This window comes from Solanum dulcamara, chromosome 9 (assembly GCF_947179165.1).
Source record: "Solanum dulcamara chromosome 9, daSolDulc1.2, whole genome shotgun sequence".
NCBI lineage: Eukaryota > Viridiplantae > Streptophyta > Magnoliopsida > Solanales > Solanaceae > Solanum > Solanum dulcamara.
In genome coordinates this window covers 17,028,458-17,056,108 of record NC_077245.1, presented here as the reverse complement: position 1 = coordinate 17,056,108, position 27,651 = coordinate 17,028,458, and the positions used below count along the sequence as shown (strand labels likewise).

General features: G+C 36.5%; 1 protein-coding gene across 3 annotated transcripts; it reads right to left on the bottom strand.

Annotated features, from left to right (window-relative positions):
- Nucleotides 1–27,651, bottom strand: LOC129903226 (uncharacterized). Of its 3 annotated transcripts, none has more exons than XM_055978732.1 (15): nt 27,441–27,651; nt 25,646–26,105; nt 25,535–25,569; nt 25,364–25,439; nt 25,179–25,257; nt 22,610–22,693; nt 22,335–22,507; nt 21,974–22,027; nt 15,808–15,964; nt 13,611–13,830; nt 8,204–8,317; nt 6,887–7,012; nt 6,714–6,765; nt 629–818; nt 1–520 (listed from the first exon to the last, which is right to left on the bottom strand). In XM_055978732.1, exons 2-14 carry the CDS (start codon nt 25,985–25,987, stop codon nt 666–668), a joined length of 1,665 nt encoding a protein of 554 aa, XP_055834707.1. In that variant the 5' UTR covers nt 25,988–26,105; nt 27,441–27,651; the 3' UTR covers nt 1–520; nt 629–665. The 3 variants fall into 3 exon arrangements, 2 of the variants coding, with proteins under 2 accessions (XP_055834707.1, XP_055834706.1); XM_055978731.1 differs by having other exon boundaries at nt 25,646–26,091; XR_008770221.1 differs by lacking the exon at nt 1–520 and adding an exon at nt 3,532–3,736 and having other exon boundaries at nt 718–818; nt 25,646–26,091.

Sequence of the window (27,651 nt, the reverse complement as noted above, 5' to 3'; positions counted from 1 at the left end):
TAAATGATAAATGAAAATTTCCTTTTTAGAATAATATAGTGAAACGAATTAGATAAGAGAAGTGAACACTCAGTAGGATCCAAGTGTTCTAGCTTCCTAATCCTGCAAGAGTGGTGACTACTGTAGAGAATTCATTTTTTTTTCCTTTTCATGACCTCTTTCTCAAAAAAAAAAGAAGAAAAAAAAAAACCGTATGCCAAACACATATATGATTACAATAAATAGCTTTCTATACAGCGGCTGGCCTATGCTCCTACAGCAGTCCCTGTTTATGAAGTTTGGAAGTCTTTTTCTGAAGGAGGAGGAGGAATTTAGACACTAGCATTTTAACTGCAAATTTTATGTTCTACATGCCTATTGCATTTTTGGATGAAATTCTTTCAGCAGTATGTCAGGAACTTCGAGAAGAATATTCATTCATGCCTGTTCTTGCAGCCTCTACGATTAGAATGTGAGTATGACTAGCTCCTTGTGGTGAAGCAACTTCAACTGGGAAAAGTTCCCTTTCTGTGAATCCTCCCTGAAATGAGAAAATGATTTGACAGTTAAAAATATACAGCAACCGCATTCAAGCTGACAATGTCAAGACTTGTCTGGGGATGGGTGGTGTGGGGTGGGGGGAACTTACTTTAAGCGAATAAATATAACACAATGGCTTAAATTCTTCAATCAGCGTCACCCAGTCCATCACTACCATCACCTCTCTTGGATATAGGGGTAAGATTAGATTTAGTATTTTTCCTTTGAGAAGCAATTTCAGCATTTTTACGCAAGACTGCTCCAGGAGATGGGTAAGGGCGCTGCTGAAAGAGAGGACCCTGAAATTTGAAGAACAGGTAAGATATCATTATAAGTTGAGGCATACAAGGAATAAAAGCATATTTATAAAGCAGGAAATTGGATATGAGGAAGCCATTGCATTGATGTCTGCAACAGAAGGATGAAACCTTATAAAGAGAGCCAAGACTGTTTTCCATACCATGGCAACAAAGATAAAACCAAATCAAGATTAGCGCAAATAGCAATGTCAATGAGTCAGCTTTACTTTTGAACAGAATTCTCCACCTGATTTTGATTTTAACCACTGGCACTCAAAGATATAAATACTTCAACAATGAAATGTTATTAATTGACAACTGATAGCATGCTCCCCCATACATCAAAGTTGTATCCTTATCCAACACTTCTTATGGACACACATGGAGGAAGTTCTCAAGAAGTTGCAAAATAGGACAGACAAAACAGAGATTCTATTACGAGTATCTTTTTTCTGCATTCCTTTTTCTTTGATCGATTAAGTGCTGACGAAACACCTAAAAGAAATTACAAAGCAAAATATGATCCCTCATCAAAAGTTTTGAAGCCTTAGTATTATATAAAACCTGTCTGGCCCAATATGTGCGTAAAATTAGACAGACATGCTCAAGTGCCGAGGGTCTTTCAGAAACAGCCTCTCTATCTCCATGAGATAGTGGTAAGGTCTGCGTACACTCTACCCTCCCCAGACCCCACTTGTGGGATTTCACTGGGTATGTTGTTGCTCATGTATGTCAAGCATTCCAAATGCTTAAAGAAAAGGCAAAAATATGATACATGATTGCTTCAGAGAAGCTCCTGCTCCCAGCTAATGTAACAAGAAATACGGCAAACCAAATTCAACTTGGAATGAAAGAAACCTACCTATTATTTGAAGAGCAAGAAAGCAGTAGAATGAGTTCAGTAAAGCATCTACTCCTATCACCAAAACACTTGACCAACTTTAACCAGTAGGGACTTTAAAGGTGGAATGCTTGAACAGAATGTTGTATGACGTCTATTAGTAGCGTTTGAAGAAGGTTTCTCAATGACGTTAGTTTTGGAGGCAACTTGTGCATACCTCGACTAATCTGTCAGACTACCTGAAATAATCACAAGCAAAGGTGCAGGTAGACCCACCCACTAAGGTTGGAGCAAATGGACTTGCACCGAGTGGTGTCACTGTTCAAGCCTGGGAACTAAAGGTTCTTACTCGTATGGCTCAATCCTTTAACCATCACATTATTGACAAGATCACATGATTTGAATTATTAAGAGTTAGTTTGAGTGGAAAAGTTTGACTTTAACAGAGGATTCAAATTTATAAGTTTCAAATGCAAGTCTCTATAAGTATCACTTGAAATAATTTCAAAACAAAGGCTGCGATGACTTTTTCCTTTCTAGGGTAAAGGGTCAAAATGCCCCTAGACAATGCGAAATGAAGCAATTTTCCCTCCATTAAAAAAGTGTCTTGTTCCTACCCCTGTTGTAACCAAAGCGGTTTGTTTTTTCCTTTATGGGCTAGAAGCAGCAGCTAAAGGGCAAAATTTAGACCATTCAAAGAGTCTTAAGGGTAAATTCGACCTTTTATTCTCCTTTGCCCAGGATCTTTTACTGTTCTACAAACAGGCCATTTAAATCTAACTGAAGGTAATTAAGAATCACTATATATGAATAACCTATGAAGGGGATGAATACATGCCGAAGTACATCAATTTAAATTGAACGTGTGAACTCCTTTATGCCACCCGTGAATAAAACTTTCCCTAACTTAATCATGTTTTTTTTATTCTCTTACAATTCTTTACTTGATCTATCCGTACCAACTTTTGGAATAGTGTTAAGAGTTATGCTTTTGAACTATAGTAACTTTATTTTACTGCTTAGTTTTTGAATAAATCCAAGTTGATAGTTGGTTAGCTAGTTTTTTCTATATATTAGTAATTAGTTTATTAAGATATTTTGCAGAGATATTCTAGGCTAGTTTACCATTATCTTTTTACTGTTTTTGTTCTTATAAATGTAGAGTCCAAGAAAGCAAAATAAAATAATTCTCTTTGGCCTCATTGCAGTATTTTTCTCTCAAAGTCTTTCTCTATTATTTTCTTAAGTTCTTTATTGAAAAACCAACAATTGGTATCTAGAGCTTTTTTCTTGAGGGACCTATGAGTGAAAAAATGAATTCCGAAAATAGCTTTTCATGAATGACTCCTTTTATTTTTGATGGTGAGAACTATCAACTATGGGCTGTGAGAATGGAAGCCTACTTGGAGGCTCTTGATCTTTGGGAAGTCGTGGAAGAGGATTATAAAGTTAATCCGCTGCCTAATAATCCCACCGTGGCCCAAATCAAGAGTCACAAAGAAAAGAAAATCATCAAGTCCAAGGCAAAAACAACTTTGTTGCTGTTTCAACAACTATTTTCACGAGAATCATGAATCTCGCATCACCAAAAGAGGTTTGGGACTATCTGAAGAAAGAATATGCTAGAGATGAAAGAATACGAGGAATGAAGGTATTAAATTTAATGAGGGAATTCAAATTACAGAGAATGAAAGAGTCAGAAACAGTCAAGGAATACTTTGACAGATTGCTTGGTATTGTTAACAAGGAAAGACTGCTAGGCACTGAATTTAAAGATTCAAGAATTGTTGAAAAAATTCTTGTAACAGTGCCCGAAAGATATGAAGCATGTATAACTACTTTGAAAAACACACAAGATCTATCCAAAATTACCTTGACAGAATTGTTCAATTCTTTGTAGGCACAGGAACAAAGGAGTCTTATGAGGTAAGATGGTGATTGAAGAAGCATTAGCGGCCAGCCACAAAACTCAAAGCAAGGGTAAATTCTTGAAAAATCACCCTCCTTGTCGTCACTATGGCAAAAATGGACATACTCCATATAAGTGTTGGAAGAGACCATATGCACAGTGCAAGATCTGCAAACAACTTGGTCATAAGCTGTAATTTGCAAAAGCAAATTTCAAAAAGATGAAATAGTTGCCCAAGTCACCACTGAAGAAGAAGAAGACCACTTATTTATGGCAACCTACTTTTCAACCAAAAAAATCTTATTTTTGGATGATTGATAGTGGTTGTACAAACCATATGACATAAATCTTTTTAAAGAGTTTGTGTCTATGAAAAATAAGAAAGTCAGAATTGAAAATGGTGACTATATTCCTACAAAAGAAAAAGGGTGTGTTGCAATCCATTCAAGTTCAGGTATAAAAATAATTGAAGATGTTCTTTATGTGCCTGATATTGATAAAAGTTTGTTGAGTGTTGGTCAGTTAATGAAAATAGGATTTAAATAATTATTTGGGGACAAATATTATCGAATCTTTGATTCCACTAAGCAAGAGATTTTACAAGTTGAAATGAGAGATAAAAGCTTCTCATTTAATCCAACAGAAGATGCAAACAAGCCTTGCAAGACAAAAGGTGAATTGACAGATTTGTTCATGAGGTCAATTCCAGCCAAGTCTAGAATGTGTAGTTCTTCAAGCAAGGAGGACTGTTAGAGTTATGCTTTTGAACTGCAGTAATTTTATTTTACTGCTTAGTTTTTGAATAAATTCAAGTTAATAGTTGGTTAGTTAGTTTTTTCCATTTATTAGTAATTAGTTTATAAAGATATTTTGCAGAAATATTCTAGGCTAGTTTACCATTATCTTTTTACTGTTTTTGTTCTTAGAAATGTAGAGTCCAAGAAAGCATAATAAAATAATTCTCTTTGGCTTCATTACAGTATTTTTCTCTCAAAGTCTCTCTGTTATTTTCTCAAGTTCTTTATTGAAAAACCATCAAATAGTTGCGATCTCAAATTGTAGGAAATCTCATAACTAGAACAATCAAACATTATTTGCTTTCAGGCTATATTGCTGGGACTCTTCAAAAATGTCAACAAGTGCGTGTTGGATTCTCCAAATGTAGTGTATTTTTGGAGAATCCGACACGGGTGCGGCATCAAAAGTGAAGAGTCCATGCAACTTAGCTTTCAGGTAGAGCCGTAGAGGAGAGAAGTAAAATAATTTGGGAAAAGTTTTGAATCTTGATCAACTAATGAACTGTAAAAACTAGTCTAAACTCTATGTACTGATAACGTATTGATTTTTTATACCAACATACTAAATTGATCTTCTCCAACAAGTAATTTTTCATAACAAGTTACATATGATTACAAGAAAATAGAACAACCTTGTTGGATCCAAATAAATTGTACTAAACATCATTTATACTATTAATGTATACAAAAAAGTAAAAAGAATCTTCTCATTTGAGATTAGTTAGTTCTAAATATATTTATTTCTAAATTGACCTCCATTTGCTAAAGCCAAGAATGCTACGATCATTTCCTTTAAATTTTTAAATATATACAAGGACAAAAAGTTAAAATTTACCCCTGAATGGTGTGAAATGGAACAGGTTTATCCTTCGTTAGTAGTTGGGGCCAAACTTGCCCTCTCCATTAATAAATTGGGTTAAATTTGCCATTATTTTCAAATTGCAGAAGCTAAGCAACGGTGATGTCACGTGTCCCGCAATTAAAGATTAGTTTTTTTATAACGGAGGGCAATTTTGAACCTTTTACATAGTTCGGGGGCAAATTTGACCCTTCTCCCTAATTTTGAGTTTTTAATTTTTTTTTTGGTTGCTCCTTTCTCTCTCCCTGCCACTACCACTCCCTCTACCACCAATCACCCTTTTTTCCTCCTTCATCCCATCACCTCCACCACCATCTTCTCTTCCTTTTTTGTCTCGTTCTCTCTCCCCACCACCACCTCCATCACCAGGAGAGAATGCGCTAAGCGACTTGAACATGCAAACATATAATACTATTTTAATGCAAATGTATAGCGCATAGGGGTCAAAGGAGGAAGAAAGGATGACCAGCGGTAGAGGGAGCATACCTTGTGTCCCCATATACTAGTCGTTTTTCTCTGTAACAATTATTAAGTATGGGAATGCACTATTTTACAAGTATCAAAATGCACTTAGTCTCATTTTTGTCGATATGGTCATTTTATTGATGATAACGGCATGAGGTAGGTAGTGTTTTTATAGGTTGCTTGGGGAGTATTTAAGCCATGAAGCTAAGAGCAGCCGTGTAGGCAGCCTTTAATGTGACCAAACCATTACAGCATGTGTCTCAACAGCCGTCTGAATTGAAGAAAGCGACACTAAACAATAACTACTGTTGGCGAAGTAATATATTTTTATGGACAAAGTGCGCTATAATTAAGTTATTGAGTAGAAACAAAAATTAAAAATTCATCATGAAAGAACTAATCACTAAATATGATGGGAAGCTTAAACTGCATCTTTTAAAATCCGAAACATAAATTTGAAATGATTTTCCAACTCAATTGATATGATTGTTAAAAGTCATATATTTAATTTATTGTAGTTTTTGAGTTCTTTAATAAGTAAATTATTTTTCTTCCAACACATATCTGAAACTATTCTTCATTTTCTCCTGTCTCTACTAAATCTATGTTTTAATTGGGATTTGCGCTTAAAGCACTAGCTGAATTAAGCGTTCTTTATGCTTTTTTCCTTACAATGTGCAAGACCTATCTCTTGTCATGGTGAACGGAAACATGGGCGCATGACTAATGGATCAATTATGGTAGAATTAGTTGTGATAGAAGTATCCCAGTACATATGGTATCGTAATGGGATTCTTCTGTTTGCAGGCTACAACCTTGTAGGTCTTTCTTTTTCCCTTTTACTTCCTCTGTGGAAGTCAGGATTACATTCTTTTTGAGAGCATCTAGAAGTTTTGATGTATTAAAAGGGTGTATCACCATCTCTTGTGATGAAATAAAAATGTTTCTCTTAAAAATGAACATAATATATAGAAGTTAAGACAAGCTAAGCCTTAATGATTAACTTGTAAAGCAGTCAACATACCGTTGCAGTGGTATCTGCTGCCCGTGGTTGCACTCCTTTGAGACCTACAACCCTACAGAGTCAGCAATAAAAGAAACCATCAGTTAATGACTTCAGAACTTCTAAAATCTGCAAAATGCACAACCATGTAAGTGGAAACAAGCAGTATAGGGAAACAGCTTTGGAATACGCACCAACCACCCCTAGGAGCATCTGAATAAGAGCTTGGATCCATGGGATCCAATTCGTCATCCTCATCATTTGTGCGTTTCCGTTTGTCTTTTTTGTTGCTTTTACTCATTGGTGGTTTGAAATTAGACCTGCAGTCGAATAATCAGATAATTGACTTTTGAAAATTAAAACGATTCTCCTTTCATTTTGCCTCCTTGATCTATATGCATGAACTTGGTTAAACAGAATTCTCAATTAGTTTCATTAGTGCAGTGAACAGTTTCCCCTTAAGCTAGTCTTAATGGTAGTTAATTATTAATACTTTGTTTTAAAAACTCCTCCCTCTGAGCTCCACCTTTTTGCTCCCTTGGTGACATCATCTATATTATTCATCATTTACCTGACAAACTGCTTACCCATAGTGGTAATAAAACAAGTATGAGAATTCAGTATGATTAACAAGAGACACAGCTACTTTGCAGAAACTTTTTCAAGAAAAATTACTTCCACTGTCATCTATATCTACTGTATTTCACCAATATAAGTTCCAAAATAGTACTCCCTCCGTCCCAATTTATATGACTTAGTTTGAATTGGCACGGAAATTAAGAAAAAAAGGAAGACTTTTGAAACTTGTGGTCTAAAATAAGTCATAGATGTTTGTGTGACTGGAAATCATTTCATTAAGGGTAAAATGGGCATTTTAAAGTTAAATTATTAATAAATGTAGAAATGTGTCATTTTTTGGGGGACAAAAACGGAAAGTGAGTCATATAAATTGGGGCAGAGGAAGTAATAAAGAAAAATGTAGAGATAAAAACATTTATTAATTTAATGTTTAGAAGTATAAAGAATTTAGTCCATTCACCAACTGGCATGATGATGCATCACAACTAAATGTTTTTATAATGTTTAGAAGTATAAAGAATTTAGTTCATTCAACAACTGGCATGATGATGCATCACTACTAAAGTGCAAAGTTAACATACATGGATTCCATATGACAAAAATAAAGCATCATTATCATAGCCAAAAAGGACTAATACAACATCAAGGACTGAATTCAAAGTGGGATGCACACATATCAGGAAGACTATGTCAGAAACTAGTGAGACACCAACTGTGCAGAATGAGGATGTGATGCTTAACTTTAATATCCTTTGGCTTAGTTCCTATCAGTTCCTCTCAAACAAACAAGTTGGAAAGAAAAAGGGATAAGGAGAGGCTTAATAACAGTAAACAGAACCAAGAATTGCATGGGTTCTCTTTAAACAACACCAAAGTGTACCAGCAAAGCTGTTTAAAATTATATAGACTTGATCTGTGAATAGACAGAATACCTCTGCCTCTGAAACTTCTTGTCAGAGTCTTCTGTGACACCTGCATCCCCAGAAGTTTGTTGTTGTCTCTCCACATTTGCTGACACATACTGGCTTTGAGGAAGCTTGAGAACTCTGCATTCAGAACGATATCAACGTTCAGACGAATGATGCATCCTAGATAATTATGATCATTGAATTTGAGCAAACCACTACTTCAAATGCTTAGCTATTAGCCAAGGAATACTTTATTTTATTTATTTAAGATCTACAAAATGGACCCCTCAAATGTGGTCTAATTCTAGGAATTCTTCAAAAATTAGCGACTTTCTTACTCAATTCTAGTGTTTGGTAAGTAAGCAAAAAAAATATTTATTTCAAAAGCATTCAGATAAAATCTAGGGAAATACAATGGATGTGGAGGTAGGGGGTAGGAGTGTGGGGATGGTAGAGGTGGGAGCTATGGGGGTTGGAGTCGGATTTGGTGTGTTAGGAGGATGGGGAGGATTGAATTGCCACATATGGAACTTGTTTTTTTTATCAAGGAATAATTTCATTTTAATAAAAGGAAACAACTCACGTATACAAGTAGTATACCAAAAAAGAGAGCTTACAAAAACAAATGGTTCTCTAAAATGGACACCCATTCATCCGTACAAATGGGAATCTCATGGGTACACATAAAATTAAAAAGGGATAAAAGGCTATTCATCAAATATACAAAATCAAGTTCAACTCCTTCAAAAGTTCTTCTATTTCCTTCTCACCACACTACTCACATAAGAGCTAATGGAGCAATGTCCCCTGCTTTGAGCCTTCCCTTCCATCTTCTAAAAGCCCAACTAAACAAAATTCATGTTAACGTCCCCAGCATAATCCACAGGAATTCAAACCATCTTAGAATCACCCACCGTAACCTTGAAGTAACCTGACAATGTAGTAGAAGGTGATCCACATCCTCTTCTGATTTTTGAAACATAAAGCACCAACATAGATGAAGAAATTGCTCTTCTAGTTGCTCTTCTAGTTGCCAGCCATATGAAGAAAATCCAAACTGCATCATACCGGAAAACCATCTCATCTCCTGTGAGAATCTAGGCATAATTAGACTTTACTGAAAAACAACCACCATTGCCTAACTCCAGTCTCCTACCTCCAAGAATCCTGAATTTCTAAGAGTTTGTTTGTAGGCATCTCAAGCAAGTTTTGCGATTCATCCATCTCCCAATCATGAAATTTCTCCTAGCTTAAGATCCCAAAACACATTTCCTTCTTGTATCTCCCGAATTGTTGGATTGTCATCTCTTTTTGGCACAAAATACTATGAATGTTTGGATATGTGGCTCTCAAAGTGATTCCCGCACCACCTGTGGCCCCAGAAACTAAGATTACTCTCATCCCCTACCTTGAAAGTTATGTTACCACTAAATTCCTCTCAGCCTTTCAAAATATTTTATTTTTGAAAATGGTAATTGTTTCTATTTCTATAAAATAGTACATAGGTTGTACTGAAAACCATATTTACATAAGGAAACTCTAATAAAACTGAGCTATCCCTATAATGAGTCTAAGACATCAATTATAGAGACAGTATCATTAGAGTACATCTGATTACACCAAAAACACAGATTCAAAATGCAATTCAGTTTGACTTGTTGCATACTGCTCTCCCTATTCTCAAAAACTCTAAGGTTCCTCTCTTTCCATATTGTCCACCATATAGTGGCAGGGACAATTCTCCAATTACTTGTGCTTGTGACCCTGATTCTTCCCAGCTATATAGAGCCTCTGAAATTCTCCTAGGCAGGGACCAGAAGATGTTTTTAAGTCTCAGGAACAGATTCCACAGCTGGCCAATGACTTCGCATTGGATGAACAAATATTTAACTGTTTCTGCAGTTTTCCCACAGAAAAAACATCTAGAGGTAAGTGTAAGTCCCCTCTTCATTAAATTCTCCTGTGTCAACACTGCTTCTTAAGCCAGTAACCACACAAAGCAAGCCACCTTGTAGGGGATCTTGGCTTTCCATATGTCTCCAGGGCCATTTGAGTAACTGCAGATTTTGATGGTTCAGCTTCCTGTATGCTGCACCTACTTTAAACATCCCTTTACTGTTTCCCAACCACTGCAATCTGTCCTGTCCTTTTTCCAGACCACTACACTGATCAATGCTTCTAAAAAATTCTGTTACTCTTGGAATTTCCCAGTCATTGAGGTGTCTTCTAAATACAAAATTCCATCCTTGAGGAGTCCATAAGTCAGCTATAGTACTTTGTTGCTGTGCTGAAGAACTAAACTGTGGATGTCAGGGAAGAGGGTCTCCAGATTTCCTTTTGCATGCCAATCATCCTTCCAGAATCTAGTTCTTATGCCATCTACCACTTTGATCTTGGTGTTTGGTTTGAATTCATTCCAAAGTACTCTAATGGATTTCCATAGGCTAACACCATAAGGGGTGGTAACCTCCTTTGTCATCCAACTATCACTCTCTTCATATTTTGCCTTTATGACTGAGCCCCACAGATTCTGATTATCATTTGAGGACTTCCAAAGTCACTTCATCCTTAATGCTTTTCTCTGGTTCTTCAGGTTCTAGATCCCCAGACCCTCAACTCTTTTTTCAGTGATCACAGTTTTCCATTTGACTAAGTGATACCCTTTCCTTTCCTTGTTCCCTTGCCACAAAAAATTTCTCCGGATGCTATCCAACTTATTGATGATTCCTGGAGAGACAGGAAATAATGACATCATATATGTTGGAAGTGCATCAAGCACAGATTTTGTGCTTTAATCAGAGACAGTCTTCCCCCTAGTGAAAGGTACTGTGACTTCCACCTTACTAGCCTCTTCTCACACTTCTCAATCATCCCATTCCAGATTTCAGTAGACTTGGATTTTGCCCCCAAAGGCATATACCCAAGTATGTGGTTGGGAGGACACCCACTTCACCTCCAAGTATTGACTTCAAAATTTCTATGTTTGGTACTTCATTTACTAGATACATGAAGCTTTTCATCCAGTTGACATGTAGCCCAGACATACCTTCAAAATCATGTTGAGTTTTGCCTCGCCAAAGGTGCGTTTCAGTGTCATCATCAAGGTTCTAAGACATACTTTTCCTTGCCAAAGGTGACACTAAACAATTGATATTTCGCTTTATTGCAATTTTTTCACTTTCTTTGTTCATATATTTGTCATTCATGCTTATAATTATTAGTCTGGGACTAAACATTTACATTTGAATTTTTTTCTCCCCCGGGGCCTTTTCTCATTAAAGCTCACGCTTTATTTGCGCTTAAAACCCCAACGGACCTTAGAGCTTTTTTGTGCTTTTTGCGCTTTTTGCTTTTGCTTACACTGGCAGGCACCATAATTCAGATTTTCTTGATGGCTTTACCAGCTTTCCATGAACTCCAGCTTTCATATGCATCTTTTATACTGAATGACATGATCCAACTTTGTCAAAATCAAGAAAGACATGTTTCAAAGATCTTCTACTATTGAATTGTGAAGGAATAAATGATCCATGGTGTATGCTATTTGCAGAAGACATAGTTGTGATTGATGAGACACAGGACGAAGTTAATACTAGGTTGGAGGTTTGGAGACAGACTTTGGAGTCAAAGGGTCCAGGTTGAGCAGGACCAAAACGGAATATTTAGAGTACAAATGTTGTTGTGTCGCATGAAGCAGATGTGGAAATAAGGCTTGTCACACAGATTATTCCCAAGAGAGAGAGTTTTAAGTATCTTGGGTCCGTAATTCAAAGTAGTGGGGGCATTAAAGATGATGTCACACATCGCAATGGGGCTGCATGGTTAATTGAGGCTTGCCTCGAGAGTCTTGTGTACTAAGAAGGTACCACCTAAACTTAAAGGAAAGTTCTATAGAGTGATGGTTAAATCGTCTTTGTTGTATGGGGTGAAGTGCTGGCCAGTCAAGAACTCACACGTGCAAAAGATGCATGTTGCGGAGATGCGGATGTTGAGATGGATATGTGGGCATATTAGGAGTGACAAGATTAGAAATGAGGTTATCCGGGAGAAAGTGGAAATGGCTTCTGTGGCGGACAAGATGAGGGAAGCGAGATTGAGATGATTTGGACATGTGCAGAGCAGGTGCGATGACGCCCCAGTGAGGAAATGTGAGAGGCCGGTTGTAGAGAGCAAACAAAGGGGTAGAGGGAGGTCGAAGAAGTACTGAGGAGAGGTGATTAGACATGACATAGTGCAACTTCATATTACTCGGACATGGCTCTAGATAGGAAGGAGTGGAGATCGCGTATTAGGGTAGAGAGATAGTAGTCATAGTACTAGTCGTACCCTTGTAGTTCTTATCATATGTAGTTTATTGTGTTTTCAATTATCACACTATTTTGATGTTTGTCAGTATTCCTTTCTTGTAGACTTGGCACTGCTTTTCTTATTAATGACTATGCTTTCTTCATTGTTTTCTTCTTCCTCTACTTGAGATTGATACACTTGAGCCGGGGGTCTTTCAGAAACAGTCTTTCTATCTCCATGAAGTAGTGGTAAGGTCTGTGTACACTCTACCCTCCACAGATCCTACTTAGTGGGATTTCACTGGGTATGTTGTTGTTGTTCTGAGACATAACACCTAACAGCTGAATATTTCGTTTGCTAAAGTTGAAAAGAACCTTTAAGAAAATAGGTTTGTTCTTTTGGTCTGCAAGAGTTCTTAAAAGGATTTAAAACATGTTGGGCCACTCCACCCATTGATTTACTGCCTTGAAAAATTGCTCAGACTATTTCACATGGTATCATAACCAAACTTTGGTAAGACCATTTGCAAAACCGTCTTCTCTCTGCCAACTGTGTTGCTCTATGCTTTTCTAGCAACTCAACCCCTCGAACCATTACCTTTGCTCCAGTCCTTATCATATTAAGTCATCTCTTCTCTCTCAACTCAAGGCCCATTCTTTAGCCTGATGAGTTTGATCTCTCTTTACATCGGGTCAACTCTATATTTAAAAAAAATAAAAAGACAAAAATAGAAGTCTTCAATCCATGTGTAAACTTGAGAACTGAGTTACACATATAGAAGGGTGCTTGAAAATACACTTGTCCGTCATTGCTTAAGTAATGTCTGGTTCCACTCCACCATTCCCTTAAGGTTTTGATTGGATAATCAAATTGTTACATCAAACCGAAAACACTAAACTCAAAGAACCCTTCTAAATCAACTGGATGTGGCTGATGTTGGATTGCACATATGGACAGTGAAGTAAATTAACAAGTAAATAAGGGGCAAAAACAAGAAAGCCCTAAAAGTTGCGCTATAAGTTTAAGTTCCATTGGATCTTACTCAAGCAAAAGGACTCATATGCAGTAGCATTATACGAAAACAAAGACGAGACAAATAAACACAAAAATGTCAAAAAGAGAAATATATGCAATGACAACATACCGAGTGCAATGTTTGCAGTAACCCCATGATTGTACAAGGCCCACACCCCATCCACCACATTCAATGCATCTCTGGAATGTGGAAGCTTGGTCAACCCGAGTTACATTAGTTGCATTGTTGGTGACTGCTCTATCACAGTGCTGAATGGCAACCTGCTGTGGTTTAGAAGGATGTTCCCATTGTGATACATTAGTCTGTGAGTTATAGTAATATTTTTGACCTGCAAACAGTTTGAATAATAGAAAACATAGGGTCATTATGATATAAAATGTGAAGAGCTCAAACAACAAAATTTGCACTTGGATTGCTTTGATGATTAAATACCGATGACAATCAAAACTGTGTGTTGTAGAAGCATTTGTGGGCAAGAAATATGAGCGACAGAAAGCCAAATAAATTAAGAATTTAATTATATTGTTAGTAGTTTTCTTATTATTCTAGAATAGGAAGAATTTAATTTTATTGTTAGCAGTTTTCTTATTAGTCTAGAATAGGATTTATGTTTCCTAGTTTCAGAAGGATTAGGCTTCCTCTTGCTGTAGTAAGACTCCTATTTAAAGGAGGATTTGAGGAATAAGACGTACGCAGATTTTCAACCAAAAACAAGAGATAAGAGTTCTCTCTTCCATTGAACGCTCAGGTTTCAGCTTCCCTTTGACGAGCTGAATTTATATACAAACTAGGTTGATCTAAGAATTCGAACAAAGGCAAGGGAAAATCAAAGGAAGTTGATTTTGATTTTCTCGTCCTGTGACTCAATCCTTCTCTAATAATCCTAACACTGTGACCAGCTAAGTCTAATATCTTAGATAAGATCCTCTTTGTTCATTAGTCTAGCAGCAAAGGAACACAATGTACTACTAGTTACACTCCTCACCAATTTAAAAGGAGAATGAAAAAGAGGCATGTAACATATGATGCACAGAGATCCCAGTGGTAGTAAATGGAAAAGCCCCACTATGATAAAGGAGAAATGTAACAGGACCTACGGATTTAGGGGTTTGGAAAATCAGCATGTGTTCATTCCAAGCATTACTGCACCTTCCGCTATTTTTAATCATAAAACACAGCTTTTACCTTAATATATCAGGATATAATTACAGCAATGATGGGGGGAATTTTTTTTTAAAAAAAGGGAAAAAGGAAAGAAGAATATCAAGATGACGGCAGTAGGTCACCAAAGGTAGAACCAACTTATCAATTTGTGTTTTTTATCTGTGTCTCATGCTCTGAGCAACATTACACTTCACATTCATGAGTTTAAGGTTTATCACAACTTTAGTCCCTAGATTTACAATTAAAGCACTTCAGGACCTTTTGGTTTTTACTTACCAAAAAAAAAAGAGGGTTGTGATTGGTCTAGAATCATTCAGCTATATCTCCAAATCCTTCCATTCATGCCAAAGAGCTTCGAACTTACAAATATCGTTCTGTACCAATATGACACTTCTATTGAGTAACTAACAATTTCATTTGTCGTAACCTACAAATGAATGGCCACTTGGATATTCGCTTGGGTCTGATCAGTCGGGAGAAGTTAATGATTGTTGTTCCTGGCTTGGGCCCAGACTATTCTCGTATAGTTCTTCACTTGAGTTGCATACTTGCCAGCAACAAGTGCCTCATTTTTTAGTAGCAATAAATGATTCCCATTCTTCAAACCCTTTGATATTATCAACTTTCTCACAACCATTGTGCGTTAAAAACTTTCCAATGTATAAAATAAAGGTAGTTCACAAAATTCCCCTAGCATTTATTTGTAAGCCTGAATCACCCTTTGTCTTTCTTTATTGTTATTTTTTTCCTTTTTACATTTAAAGGTCCTATATTTATCAACAATGAAACATTACCATAGTCTCCCCTATTTTACTTCTTTTGAGAATGGTCACGTAGTCTCTCCTTCTTACTTTTTATCTTATCGAAAAGGACATTTTTTAAAAATTGTGCAGCTAAAGAATGGAACGAGCCTGACAAAAGCAATTATCCAAAAAAAAGGGGAAGCCAAAATCTTTTGAGAAATAACAGCATCAGGATTCACATTGAAAAGGATCAGCCAACACAGGAGAAAATAAATGAATGTTCAAAAATATCTATCTAAACTCAATTTCTTTTCCGAGTGTTCTAATCTCTAATCTTCTCCATCCACAAATAACATGAAGCAAGTAAACAGCTCGCAAAGTTATGATACATAGCATACCAGTTGATTCATCAAGAACCTCCTGCCAATATTCAGGAAGTCCCGAACACACCCCAGAAACTTGTGCAGGAGCCTCAATAGGTCTTTCCCACTGACTTTTCCCAGTACTTCCATTATAATAATATAAAGCACCACTTGTAGGGTCCTTGGCTTCGATCTGCATTCTCAAATTACAGGCAAATATCAACACCATAAACATCACTGTTTTTAAAAGCAAAAGCACAAAAGAGCAACAACATCTATGGTAATTGTTAGAATAGGAATGGGTATATACAATCCTACTTAGAGGATGAATAGAAATAGGAATATTAATAGAAATAAAAATAGTAAATAGTATCCTACTTGGTAAAGGATTGTATTATAGTGTCTATGAATAATGTCTTTGCGTAATAATGTAGAGACACAATTCAATAATATTTTTCTCATATATTTCTCACATGGTATCAGAACCTCAAGATCTTGGTAGAGAATCAAAAAAGCTTCCGCTGCTAGCAGGAGGCTATTACCCATATATGCCGCCCATCTGGCCAATGATTATGTTCGCAAAAGTTGGGGTCACCGTGTATTTTTCCAGTGACTATTTACAAGTTACTGTGTTTCGAGAACAGAGATCTGCAAATCAGGGAGAGAAAACATGAATGTTTTTTCTCTTTCAAGAGATTTTGTGCATCTTTCCAGTGACTATTTTTTTTCATATTTAATTTGCATAGTACAGTGCATTTTTCCGGATTACTTTCTCCTATGTAATTTGTGTAGCACCGTGCATCATTCCGGTGACTACTTTTTCATATCTTACTTGTCTAGCACCATGCCATCTTTCCGCTGACTACTTTTTCATATTCGATTTGTGTAGCACTGTACCATCTTTCTGGTGACTACTTTTTCACATCCGATTTGCGTAACACCGTGCCATCTTTCCGGTGACTACTTTTTTATTTGTGTAGGGTCATGCCATCATTCCGACCCTACCCATATAATTTTTATTTCTAATAGGGTCGTGCCATCATTCCGACTCTACCTATATCATTCTCTTTCTCAGTAGGGTCATGCCATCATTCTGACCCTACCCATATAATTTTATTTCTTAGATTGTGACCACTTTCAACCATCAAATCTAATAATCTAGGGCATGAGCATGTTTCGGCCAGTTTACGGTGACTTTCTTGTTTTAAGATCTACTCATCTCTTGATTTCGAGACGTTTCATATATTTTATACCAGATTTCAAGCACTTTCCAGCGTCCATTGCATTGTTTCCGAGAGATTTGAGTTTTTCTATAGTGTTTTCTTTCTGTTTAGATTTACTTTCACCAAAAAAAGAAGAAGGCATACTCAGATATTTGGGCTGGATTAGAGTAATATTCTCTCTCATGGCTAAAATAGCATATGTCCGCCTTTTTCTATCTATAGTTGTCATTCTCCATTGGCCTTTTAATTTGTTGGACATTAAGAATGTTTTTCTCCACAGTGATCTCTAAAAAGAAGTCTATATGGAGCAACCACCTAATTTTGTTGCTCAAGGGGAGTCTGGTAGCCTTGTATGTCGATTGTGTAAGTCACTCTATGGTCTGAAATAGTCTTCTCAAACTTGATTTGGGAAGTTCAACACTGCAATTAAGTAATTCATCACTCTGTGTTTTATTGACGTTATGTCGTAAATCCAGTATTTTATGAGAAGACCAAGCACATTGAGATTGACTGACATTATGCATCAAATACAGTATTTCATAAGAAAACTAAACACATTGAGATTGACTGTCAATTTTGTGAAGTCGAGTGATCAACTTGCAGATATCTCACCAAGCCCCTCATTAGTCCTCGTATTAATTACATTTGTAACAAGCTAGGGACATATGACTTATATGTACTAGCTTGAGGGGGAGCTTTAGAATAGGAATAGGTATATACAATCCTACTTATAATAGGAATAGAAATAGGTAAATAGTATCCTACTTGGTAAAGGATTGTGTAATAATGTAGAGACACAATTCAATAATATTTTTCTCATATATTTCTCACAATAATTGAAGTGAAAAGAGAGAAGTAAAGTGTGTGCTTCTTTGAAGTGAAGTACACAATTTATGGAAAATTAGAACATACCAAACACATGAGTTGATTACTACGATAATCAAATTGTAGTTGTGTTGATTGATATTGATATCTTAATTATAGGAGTAGAATGATATTGTATTGAATGTAATTGATTATATGATATTGTCTTTCCTTTTAGTCTTAGGACTCATTGTATAAGTATCATTCTCATGGTTTGTATATTAATCAAGAAATATAAAAAAGTTACAAAGTTTTTTCTTCTTCTTGAAATCTTCATGGTTTATAATAGTAGTACAATTTCTTTTTTGATTATTCATTCCAATGTATGGGGTCCTACTCAAACACTTTCTTTGTCTGATAATCGATAATTTGTTACCTTTATTGATTGTTGCACTGAACGACATGGGTAATCTGTTAAATGCCAAAACTGAAGTTTTTTCCTATTTTCAATCATTTCATAAGATGATTTGTACTCAGTGTGATACTAAGATAAGATCTTTCGAACTGATAATGGCACAGAATACATGGATAAGACTTTGAAGCTTACTTGGAATCTTTTGAGATAATCCATCAAACTAGTTGTCTTTATACTAGTGCACAAAATGAGGCCACAGAAAGAAAAAATAGGCATTCGTTAGAAGTAGCAAGATCCCTTTTGTTTACCATGAATCTGCCAAAGCCTTACTGGGCGATGCCATTCTAGTAGCCGCCTACCTCATCAATACAAATGCCACTTGAAATCCTCAATTTTCAGAGTCCCTTGGAAGCTTTAAAGTCTAAGAATGACTTTACTGTTCCTCCAAAGGTATTTGGGTGTTTGCTTTGTTCATACTAAACTTTGGGAAACTAGATCCTAGAGCTCTTAAATGTTTTATTGGGTATTCTCCAACACAGAAAGGGTACATATGTTATCACCCTCCTAGGAGATTCTGTCAGCATGGATGTTACCCTTCAAGTTATGAGCCCTATTTCAGCATTACACCATCACCTCTTTAAGGGGAGAATAATAAGAAAGAAGAGATGGTTTTTCCTAGTTCCATTGTTGAAAGTAAACTTGGAGAAAGAATTTAGGGGGAGACTGTTGGGCGTTTGGATAGGTCTGATTTGATAACTTACTCAGAAGAAATAGAATAGATGAAGCATAAGAAGCCATCATGCAGTCTGCCGCAGCTAAATCTTCTTCTTCTAGTGAGTTATCTACGTTTCTTAATGAGATAGATGTCTATTGTTTACAGAAAAGGAGTCAGATCTTGCAACAACCACCCTTAATCCATCTGTTTCCTATAATTCTTTGTCTCCCTCCTATAGAGTCTTTGTCTTGCCACATTATTTTGATGAAGTAAGTGGTATTGATAAAAGGCATCAAGAAGATGCAAGAATTACAAGATTTGGCATTGGAGATGAAAAAAATCTCTAGCTGACTGTACAAACTATCTAAGCCTGAACTAGTGAGCTAATAAAGTCCTGAAATTGTTGTGCATAAACAACAGGATACAGACTGAACTAACTAAACAAATTGACCAAACACCTTGCTTCAAAATACCTAAAAAAATTGACGTCAAATCATCAATAACATACTCAGTGAAATCCCACTAAGTGGGGTCTAGGGAGGGTAGAGTATATGGAGACCTTACCACTACCTCATAGATGTAGAGAGGTTGTTTCCGAAAGACCCTCGGCTCAAGTGCATCAAAACGAAGTAATAAAAGAAGAAAACCATGAAGAAAGCATCACAGTAAATACAACAACAGTGTAAAGTCTACAAGAAAGAAACTAGCGTATGACTATTACTACAACAATCACTAACAAGCCTAAGCACAACACCCTCTAACCCTTCTAATCTTCTACCCTAATATGTAATTTTCACTGCTTTCTAAACATCTCTTATTCTTTTCTAACCAGATACACTAAAAAATGCAAGAAGGGATCATGATTCAGATTTTCTTAATGGCTTTGTCAACTTTTCATAGGCTCCAACTCTCTTACGCATCCTTAACTGAGAGGGGTGCGGTCCATTTAAGACCAAAGAGACAAAAAACATTTTTCATATTTCTGAGGCCACCTCATAGTGAAGAAGGAGCTGACTGGTGGTTTCATCCTCCTTTTTGCACATATGGCATCTGTTTGGAAGTTGGATTTTCCTTTTCTTTAGGTTATCTTAAGTAAGACATGCCTCCTATAGAGTTGTCCAAGTAAAACATACAACCTTAGGTCCTCCAAATGAGCTTCCAGGATCATGGGGTTTCTGGAGCATAATTGATGGTAACCTTCCTTAACTGTATAGATTCCTTCTCTGTGGTATCACCATTTAAGCTTGTCAGCGACCTGGGATTTATGTGACAATTTTGGAGTCTTGCAAAAATATCTAGCAAATCATTCACTTCCCAATCATGCATGTTTCTTCTGAGTGTCAAATCCAAGTTGGGATCATGAGCTATTCTGAACAAATCGGAAGAGTGGTATTGCCAAGCCATTTGTTTGTCCAAAATTTTAGTAGTAAACCATTACCCACTTCAAAGTGAGCATGCTGATCAAGGTGTCCCACAGCTTCCTAATACCCTTCCACAAAGTTCCCCTCCATTAGGGAGAGTAGAGGTCTCTGTGCACTATTGATTAAACCTTCCATGTCTAGATATGATTACATCTTTCCAGAACCCTGCCTCTTGAATGACATTGAAAAGATGCTAATGAGGTTGAGAAAGTGAGTAGAACAATTGGGAGGGGTGGTAAGGAGAGTGACGAAAACCCAACAAAAAAGAGATAGAATTGTGGTGTATGAAAGATTTAGAAGTAGAGGGAGAAGAGTGAGTTGATGGAGGGTGGGAGAGTTTGGGGAAAGAAAAAAAAGTATCTATGGATGTTAGGATCCTATATTGGAATGTGAGGGTATTGAATGACCCCAATAAAAGGGTCATCTTCACGGTGGGAGTTACAGAATGGGGGAAGAATTAGTGTTTTCAAGAAATAAAAATGGAGCTCATAACAAAGGCAATTGTGGAAAGTGTGTCGGGAGGGAGATTAGTTAAATATAAGTCGCAAGCGATACACTTTCAGCTGTCAAAGCATTCAAGCAGTGTTCTCAAAGGAGATTGCCTTTGCGCCTTTGGCGAGAGGCAAGGTGTGGCGAGGCGAAGGCTTCACGCCTATTACTGGTGAGGCGTGGCGACCTCGCAAAGGCGAGAAATGGCGAGTGGGGACGCGGCGAGGCAAGGTGACACCATTGTTGCCTTTTTATTTTATTTTTTAAAAAAGACATGACTTGATAATTAAAAGGCAGTATTAGGGTTTTTAAAACCAGACATGACTCGCAACTCTCTTCTCCAATTTTCTCTTCAGCACAGGACTTCTCCTCAGCTTCAGCCTTCAGGTATGTCTTCTTCTCTCGTCTTCTTCTTTCTTCTTCTTTCTCCTCTGCTTCACAGCCTCTCTTCAGCCACAGTCAGCTTTTTTTGCTTCTTCTTTTTCGACTTCTGTTCTTCTCTTCTTCTTTCTGGCAGGTTACTGTGCAGTTAGCAGTGTTACTCTGTTATTAACTCCTCTGTTTTTTATTTCTGCATACTGCAATCTGCCGATTTTTTTAAAAAAAAATCTAGTCCTATTTTAATTTCTGCCCAACTCAATTTAATTTTATACTAATTAATACAGTATTTATTTGTCCATAAATAGCAATTTCAATAGCGTCTGATCCAATTTTCTTTTGGTATCTACTATTAGTTTTTGAATTGAAATATTCGCAAATATGTTATTGCTATTGAGATTTTGGTGATTTATATATGCAATTAAATATTTTAAGTTTTTGGTATTAATTGGTGCCTCAATTCAAAAGGGCGAGCACCTCACTGGTCTGACCCTTGTAGCCTTTTGTCGCCTTTCGCCGTCCAAAACACTGCTTTCAAGGACCAGACAAGAAATTGAAAGAACTAAAGAGTACAAATGCTCTAATTGCCAAAATATCAATAAGTAAATAAATAAGAGAGATATTATATTGAAGCTTTAACAGAACATAAGCTAATATTCCGTAATTCTATTCAGGTATAGCTGTCTGGCACAAAAAAGCAATCAATCAAGACCTTCAAAAGGAAAGCTTAAAACAAGTATATTAAGCCATAACTCACCCATCCCACAGGCAAGGTGGCATCGGATGTCTTTGATAATTGTGCCTTTGAGCTCTGAAATGTTCAGATTTATTTCAGAAGAGAATTGTTAGGAACACTTCATTTTCAAGAGACTAAAAGTATGAGGAGAGCAATAGGATAATGAGAAATGAGTTCTTGAAAAAAGAGGTTACTAATAATCGACAACAAGTATCTCATAAGAAGTGAGAACCAATGAAAAAAGAAAGAAATTTTGGTTTATCACAAAAGTCAGAAGACAAAGGAAGTCAAATTCAAGATTCTAGTAAGCCAGCACCATCTGAAATATGTGAAAATTTAAACAGGGATTAGGAAGACAGTATGTAATGCATAACTAGCTTACATTGATTGATATGCCTTGGTTCTCTATTTTTGAATCATCTTTCAGAATACCTCGAGCCTTCAACTTCTGCTTGAGGTATTCAGGCAATTCTTTACCAACACAATTATGTTCAGAACCCCCATTAGGGTCTGTACCATGTTGATTTGTTCTATGACCAGTGATTGTACTTGTCTCTGAACATGAAAAAGCAAAAAACAAATAACTCAAAGAATCTAATATAGAATTTTGAACAAGATGATAAACACATTGCCCATAGAACAGGAAGCCAGTCTTACTGGAGATCGACACATCGGTATTTGAGGCACTGTAATAAGCACCTCCACCTGGCACTCCATATCCATTTCCAATTTCCACATTACCTGGCAAAGGAGAAATTTAACCATTTCTCATCCTGTTGTAATAACATGAAAATTTGAAGCCAGATTAAACTAACTCATGATAGGATAACTGAAGAGGATTATCCATCTAGAATTGTTTAACACCTCTACTCAAATTTCATAATATGGTTCTATAACATAATATTTTGTGAAGATGGAAAGAAGCAACCTGTCTCTCCTGTACATGAAATTCGTCCTCAAAATGGGTGATATTTGAGCAAAAATTCCAGAATTAATTGGCCCTTTGATGTCTTTTTGATGCGCAGAATGAGAACTATTATTGATAAAAGAGTCTCTATACTAAGAACTGTATAAAGAACAAAAAAACAGTAGTTTGAATTTTTGCTATCACTCATGTACGAACAGCTCCAATGAAAGAGAAGTGTTTTACAAAGCCATGCCAGAATTAAAAGCCCTGTCAATTTTGGTGACACATTAATCTTTACTTACTTAGATCTAGATTCCAGGTTATTCAGATTTTAGGCCTACTCTTTATTTGTTCAATTTAGGGAAGAGATGGAGTGAGAAATATCTATATCTACCTTTGAACCTCTTTTCAGAGTCAATTCAACAGCAATATAATTTCACCATATATAAACATAGCAGGGTCAACTATGAAGTTCACAAGTCCCAAATTCTGCCGAACAAGAAATAAGATCTGTTTCATACAACATCTGGTAAATCACCATGATAACAGCACCAATCTATAACTTCATTTTATAAGATAAAGCAGAGTATTAATCTATTACTTAAATCCTAAAGAGAGCCCTAGCTCTGAGTTGCAAGAACTCAAATAGAACTATTAAAAGCAAATCAACTGATCATGATAACAGACATCATTGACATGATTAGAGAAAAAGTTTCAAAACCTCCTCCAATGAGTTAAATTGTTGTGGAATTACATTTTCTCCAAATAACAACCAGATTTTACTTTAGTCTAGATTAGCTTGCTCGCTGTAAGCTAATATCCCATGAACTATGTTATGATCATTGTTCCAATATGTTATACAGAATGTAAAGTTTCTTTTCAATGTTCATCATATAAACAGTAAACCTGATTGGACCTTGTTCTAAAAGTCATGTACTATCCAAAAAAATAACCCTAACAGATCATTAGATTCGCAAATAAGAGGCGAAATTAGAAGGTAAAGCAGTCCAATCAACAATTTCAGCTTTTAGAAATGTCCTTAATTTAATGATATGACAAAAAAAAATTAAAACTGAAATGATATTATAACTTTGACCCTCATCCAATGATATTTAAGTGTTATAGATTATCGCCTAATCCATGCTTTCCTGATGAAAGTTTTTGGGAGGAGTGGGCACGCACTTACTATCGAAACAACAATTCAAACTTCATTTTTTATGATGATGGTGTCAAGACCAACTCTCGCACACCTCTACTATAGCACAGGATACCTACTAGGCTGCTACTCCCCACCAGCATAAGTATAGGGTAACTTTGTCCACCAAGACTTGAATATATGAGAAGAACACCTAGTGTTTTTTTGCCTCCACTGGGACTTGATCTGAGACCTCATAGTTCTTCACCCACTTCATTGACCACTAGGTCACACCCTTGACCGTTGAACGTGTACACATACAAAGACCAAGTTTACAGTCTAGTAGGATTTAGATTTTTTCTCCCACCAATTTGCAAGAAACTCCCATTGTGACAAGTCACACATTATGATCTAGGATGTGTACTTGTTCCTAAGTCAACTATATGTCCATCAAACAGAAGCATGTCCATCACAACCATCAGTTTATCAAGAGACACGGTTTAATAGGCGTCAAACACAAATACACACGATATTTGTCCAATGTGAAAAAAGAATTCTACTAAAGTCTTGATACTTATAACATACTGACGCTAATACTTAGTATTCAATTAATGGGTTTGATATAATATTCAACAGAACTAGTTGGTTGAGAGGTCAAGGAGCAAGAGATAAAGTTAACTCATCCTTCCAGATCAAAAAGTCATAATATACCTTAAGGTTGAAGAGTAGTTACAGATAGTGTTGAGCTTAAAGGTTAGTTACAGATAGTGTTGAACTTGAAGGGACCTCTCTTGCTATTATGAGCTCTTCCCCAACAAAAATCAGCCAAAATTAGCACATTAAAAAAGGTCAAAAGAATGAGGATCATCCAGACAAAGCTAAAAGGCATTAACACATTCATCTTGTTGACTTTCTGTGCTTTCATAGGCCAGAAGTAAGCATATACAATCTATGTTTGTGAGGGAAAAGATAGGGATTTTTTCAATGCACTACTAGAAAAATTCAAAGGGCATTCCTTCTGCCAATAACCATTGGTAACATGTACATTTTTAGTTGTTTCATGGCCTGGGAAAATATTAAAAGTAGAAAAGAAAAGGTTTTGAATACATTTATTGCATGTTTTGATTTGTGACATCATTAAAAGGATATCAACTGTTCCATATAAATTGCAGTAAGATACCTACCTTGTTCAGGCTGTGTTGACTTTCCACGCTTTAAGGACATTTGCATACGATGCTCTGCTGTCATTTGGAGTAAATGCTCCTGTAAATTGCAGTTAGCAGACAGTATAGTAAGGCCAACTAGAAAATGTGCTACCATGAGAGACATCACAAGAAAGGTAACAAAGAGTCCAAGAGACTCAAAACACCTTTAAAGCATTTGGGTCATGACGACCGGAGAAAATATCTGAATTATCCTTAGGTCCACTTGCATTCCTTGCTTCTCTGGATTTGAGAAGTGAAATTATCGTAAAACATTCCTTCCTCTTGTATAGTTTCAGCTTGAATAAAGTTAAATATAAAAGCCAAATAAAACAAACCTTTGACTTTGTATTACTTTTTGTGCAGAAATTTCCTGTGCAGGAAAACAAATAATTTAGATCAATAAATGAAGAAATAAATAAAGCACCTATCGAAAGGGTAAAACAGACCTGTTCATGAAAAACAGCATTCTGAGCAGCACTCTCAAGATCATTAGCACTTTGTGGCTGTAACTTCAATCCATTAATAGATTCCAAATTGGACGGTAAAGTATTGAGTATAGCCTCAGAAGGCACGTGTTCAGAGGTATGAAAAGATTCAATGAAAGGTTGAACAGAAGTGACCACAGGGAAAAGAGTTCCATCGCCATTGCCAGCATGGTAACAAAAATTAGCAGTTTTCTGAAAGGACTGGGGAAAATGTCCAGCAGGATTCAAAGTTGGCACAAGTGGTGAAGAATATGACGTAGAAAGAACCCCGGGTGGAAGAGGTTGTTCAGTATGGTCATCCATAAGCTTCAAATATCAAACATAAGCATCCAATATCTCCAAGTTTCAGAACTTTAAAGGGTCAAAAATATTAACGTGATACCGGAGGTGACCAAGAATCAGTCCACCTGGATACAGAAGTCTTCGAAGGATGAGTTAAATTGACAAATATTATAAGTATACAAGCTGATTGGAGAGATAAGGATCCATAGTAGGTCATAACTCAGAACCAAAGTCCTCATTAAACAGAAAAAATAAGAAAATAGATAAAATGAGGTATGCTTTAGCAGTGGGAGAGCTAATACAATTTAGGATTCCATTTTTCAGAAGAATGGAGAATATTCTCACAGAATTCCGTTCTGTAACCCATTTTTCTTTCTTTCCCCCAAGTGAGGAAAATTTGAGAACCCATTCACAATTCTACAAATCACTAGAAGACATGGTATCAACTATTCATAGTATAGAGTTTCATCCTAAAACTCTGAAAGCAGCAAAAGAAATGGAATCGCTGTTCCCTCATTGATTTACCATTCAAACTCATGTAAGCAACTGCGTCATTTATCCAAGATAGAATAGATCATTTCTACTTATACAACCAGCAGAAAAGATTTGATCTACAACAAGAGTGAACAGTTGGGGATATGTAAAGAAAGTGATAAAATCTGCAAACAGTGTTCCTGTCCTAAATGCAAATGTCGTTATGCTTGTCGTCTACCTTTTAATTGAAGAAACTTTCGTGCCTAATACTCCCATTGTCTTTAACTGAATCTAACAATTCGAAACTAGGCTGACCATTCTAAGGAAGAATTCCTGTATCTTGAAAACTATATAAATTCGAAAGATGACACAAAATTATAGTTGCCTACGGACTCGGGACTAAATCCTAGGAAGAATGTTATTAAATCAATTTTTCATCCTCTTGCGTCTGCTCAAAATTTCTACCTCTTCGATACCCAATTCCTCCTCCCTAATGGCAAGTTGGCAACTAAAAAGAAAGTGTCCTCTTTACATCCAGATCCATAGAGATTGAAAAGCACTCTCTATTTACCGCTTACTTCTCCTCCGACTAAATAGAGTAATGAACTGCGCACCTTCTCATCAACCCCTAAATTAGAATATCGATCCTACTTAACAGCATAGAAAATGGGTTCCTTCACTTCACTTATACATGATCACATGGCTACTGCTGCACGCCAGTCCAGTAGAGATATCTAATCTCCACCTAACAATGTGTTCAATCTTTCATCTAACACCTACATGAAGCCCGTCAAAGTGGCCCAATCCATAGTCGGAATTTCATCGAACACCTAACGTGCATATTGAACACACCCATCACAAGACACTTGCAATATATGTTTCGCCAAATTATGATAAAAGTCTAATAATCTGGTTCTCACTTTAGGAGTTGGGTGTGTGAGATTACTGCTTATGAACTCTATAATTGGATGAATACAAGACAATATTGAAGAAATCTCACCTCAATCGACTTAGAACGTGCGTTGATTGCTGATTGAACTTAGCTTCTTTGCTGCTATGATGGAGTTGAGATGAGGAGAAAGAAGCTGGTCCTCGATGACAAGCAGTGCGATGACAGCATGGAAGGACGAGAGCGGGGATGAAAAAAAGCTTGTTCCAGTTACATACAACCCTCACCGGTTTCCGTTTAAAATAGGGAAAAGAACACTTCT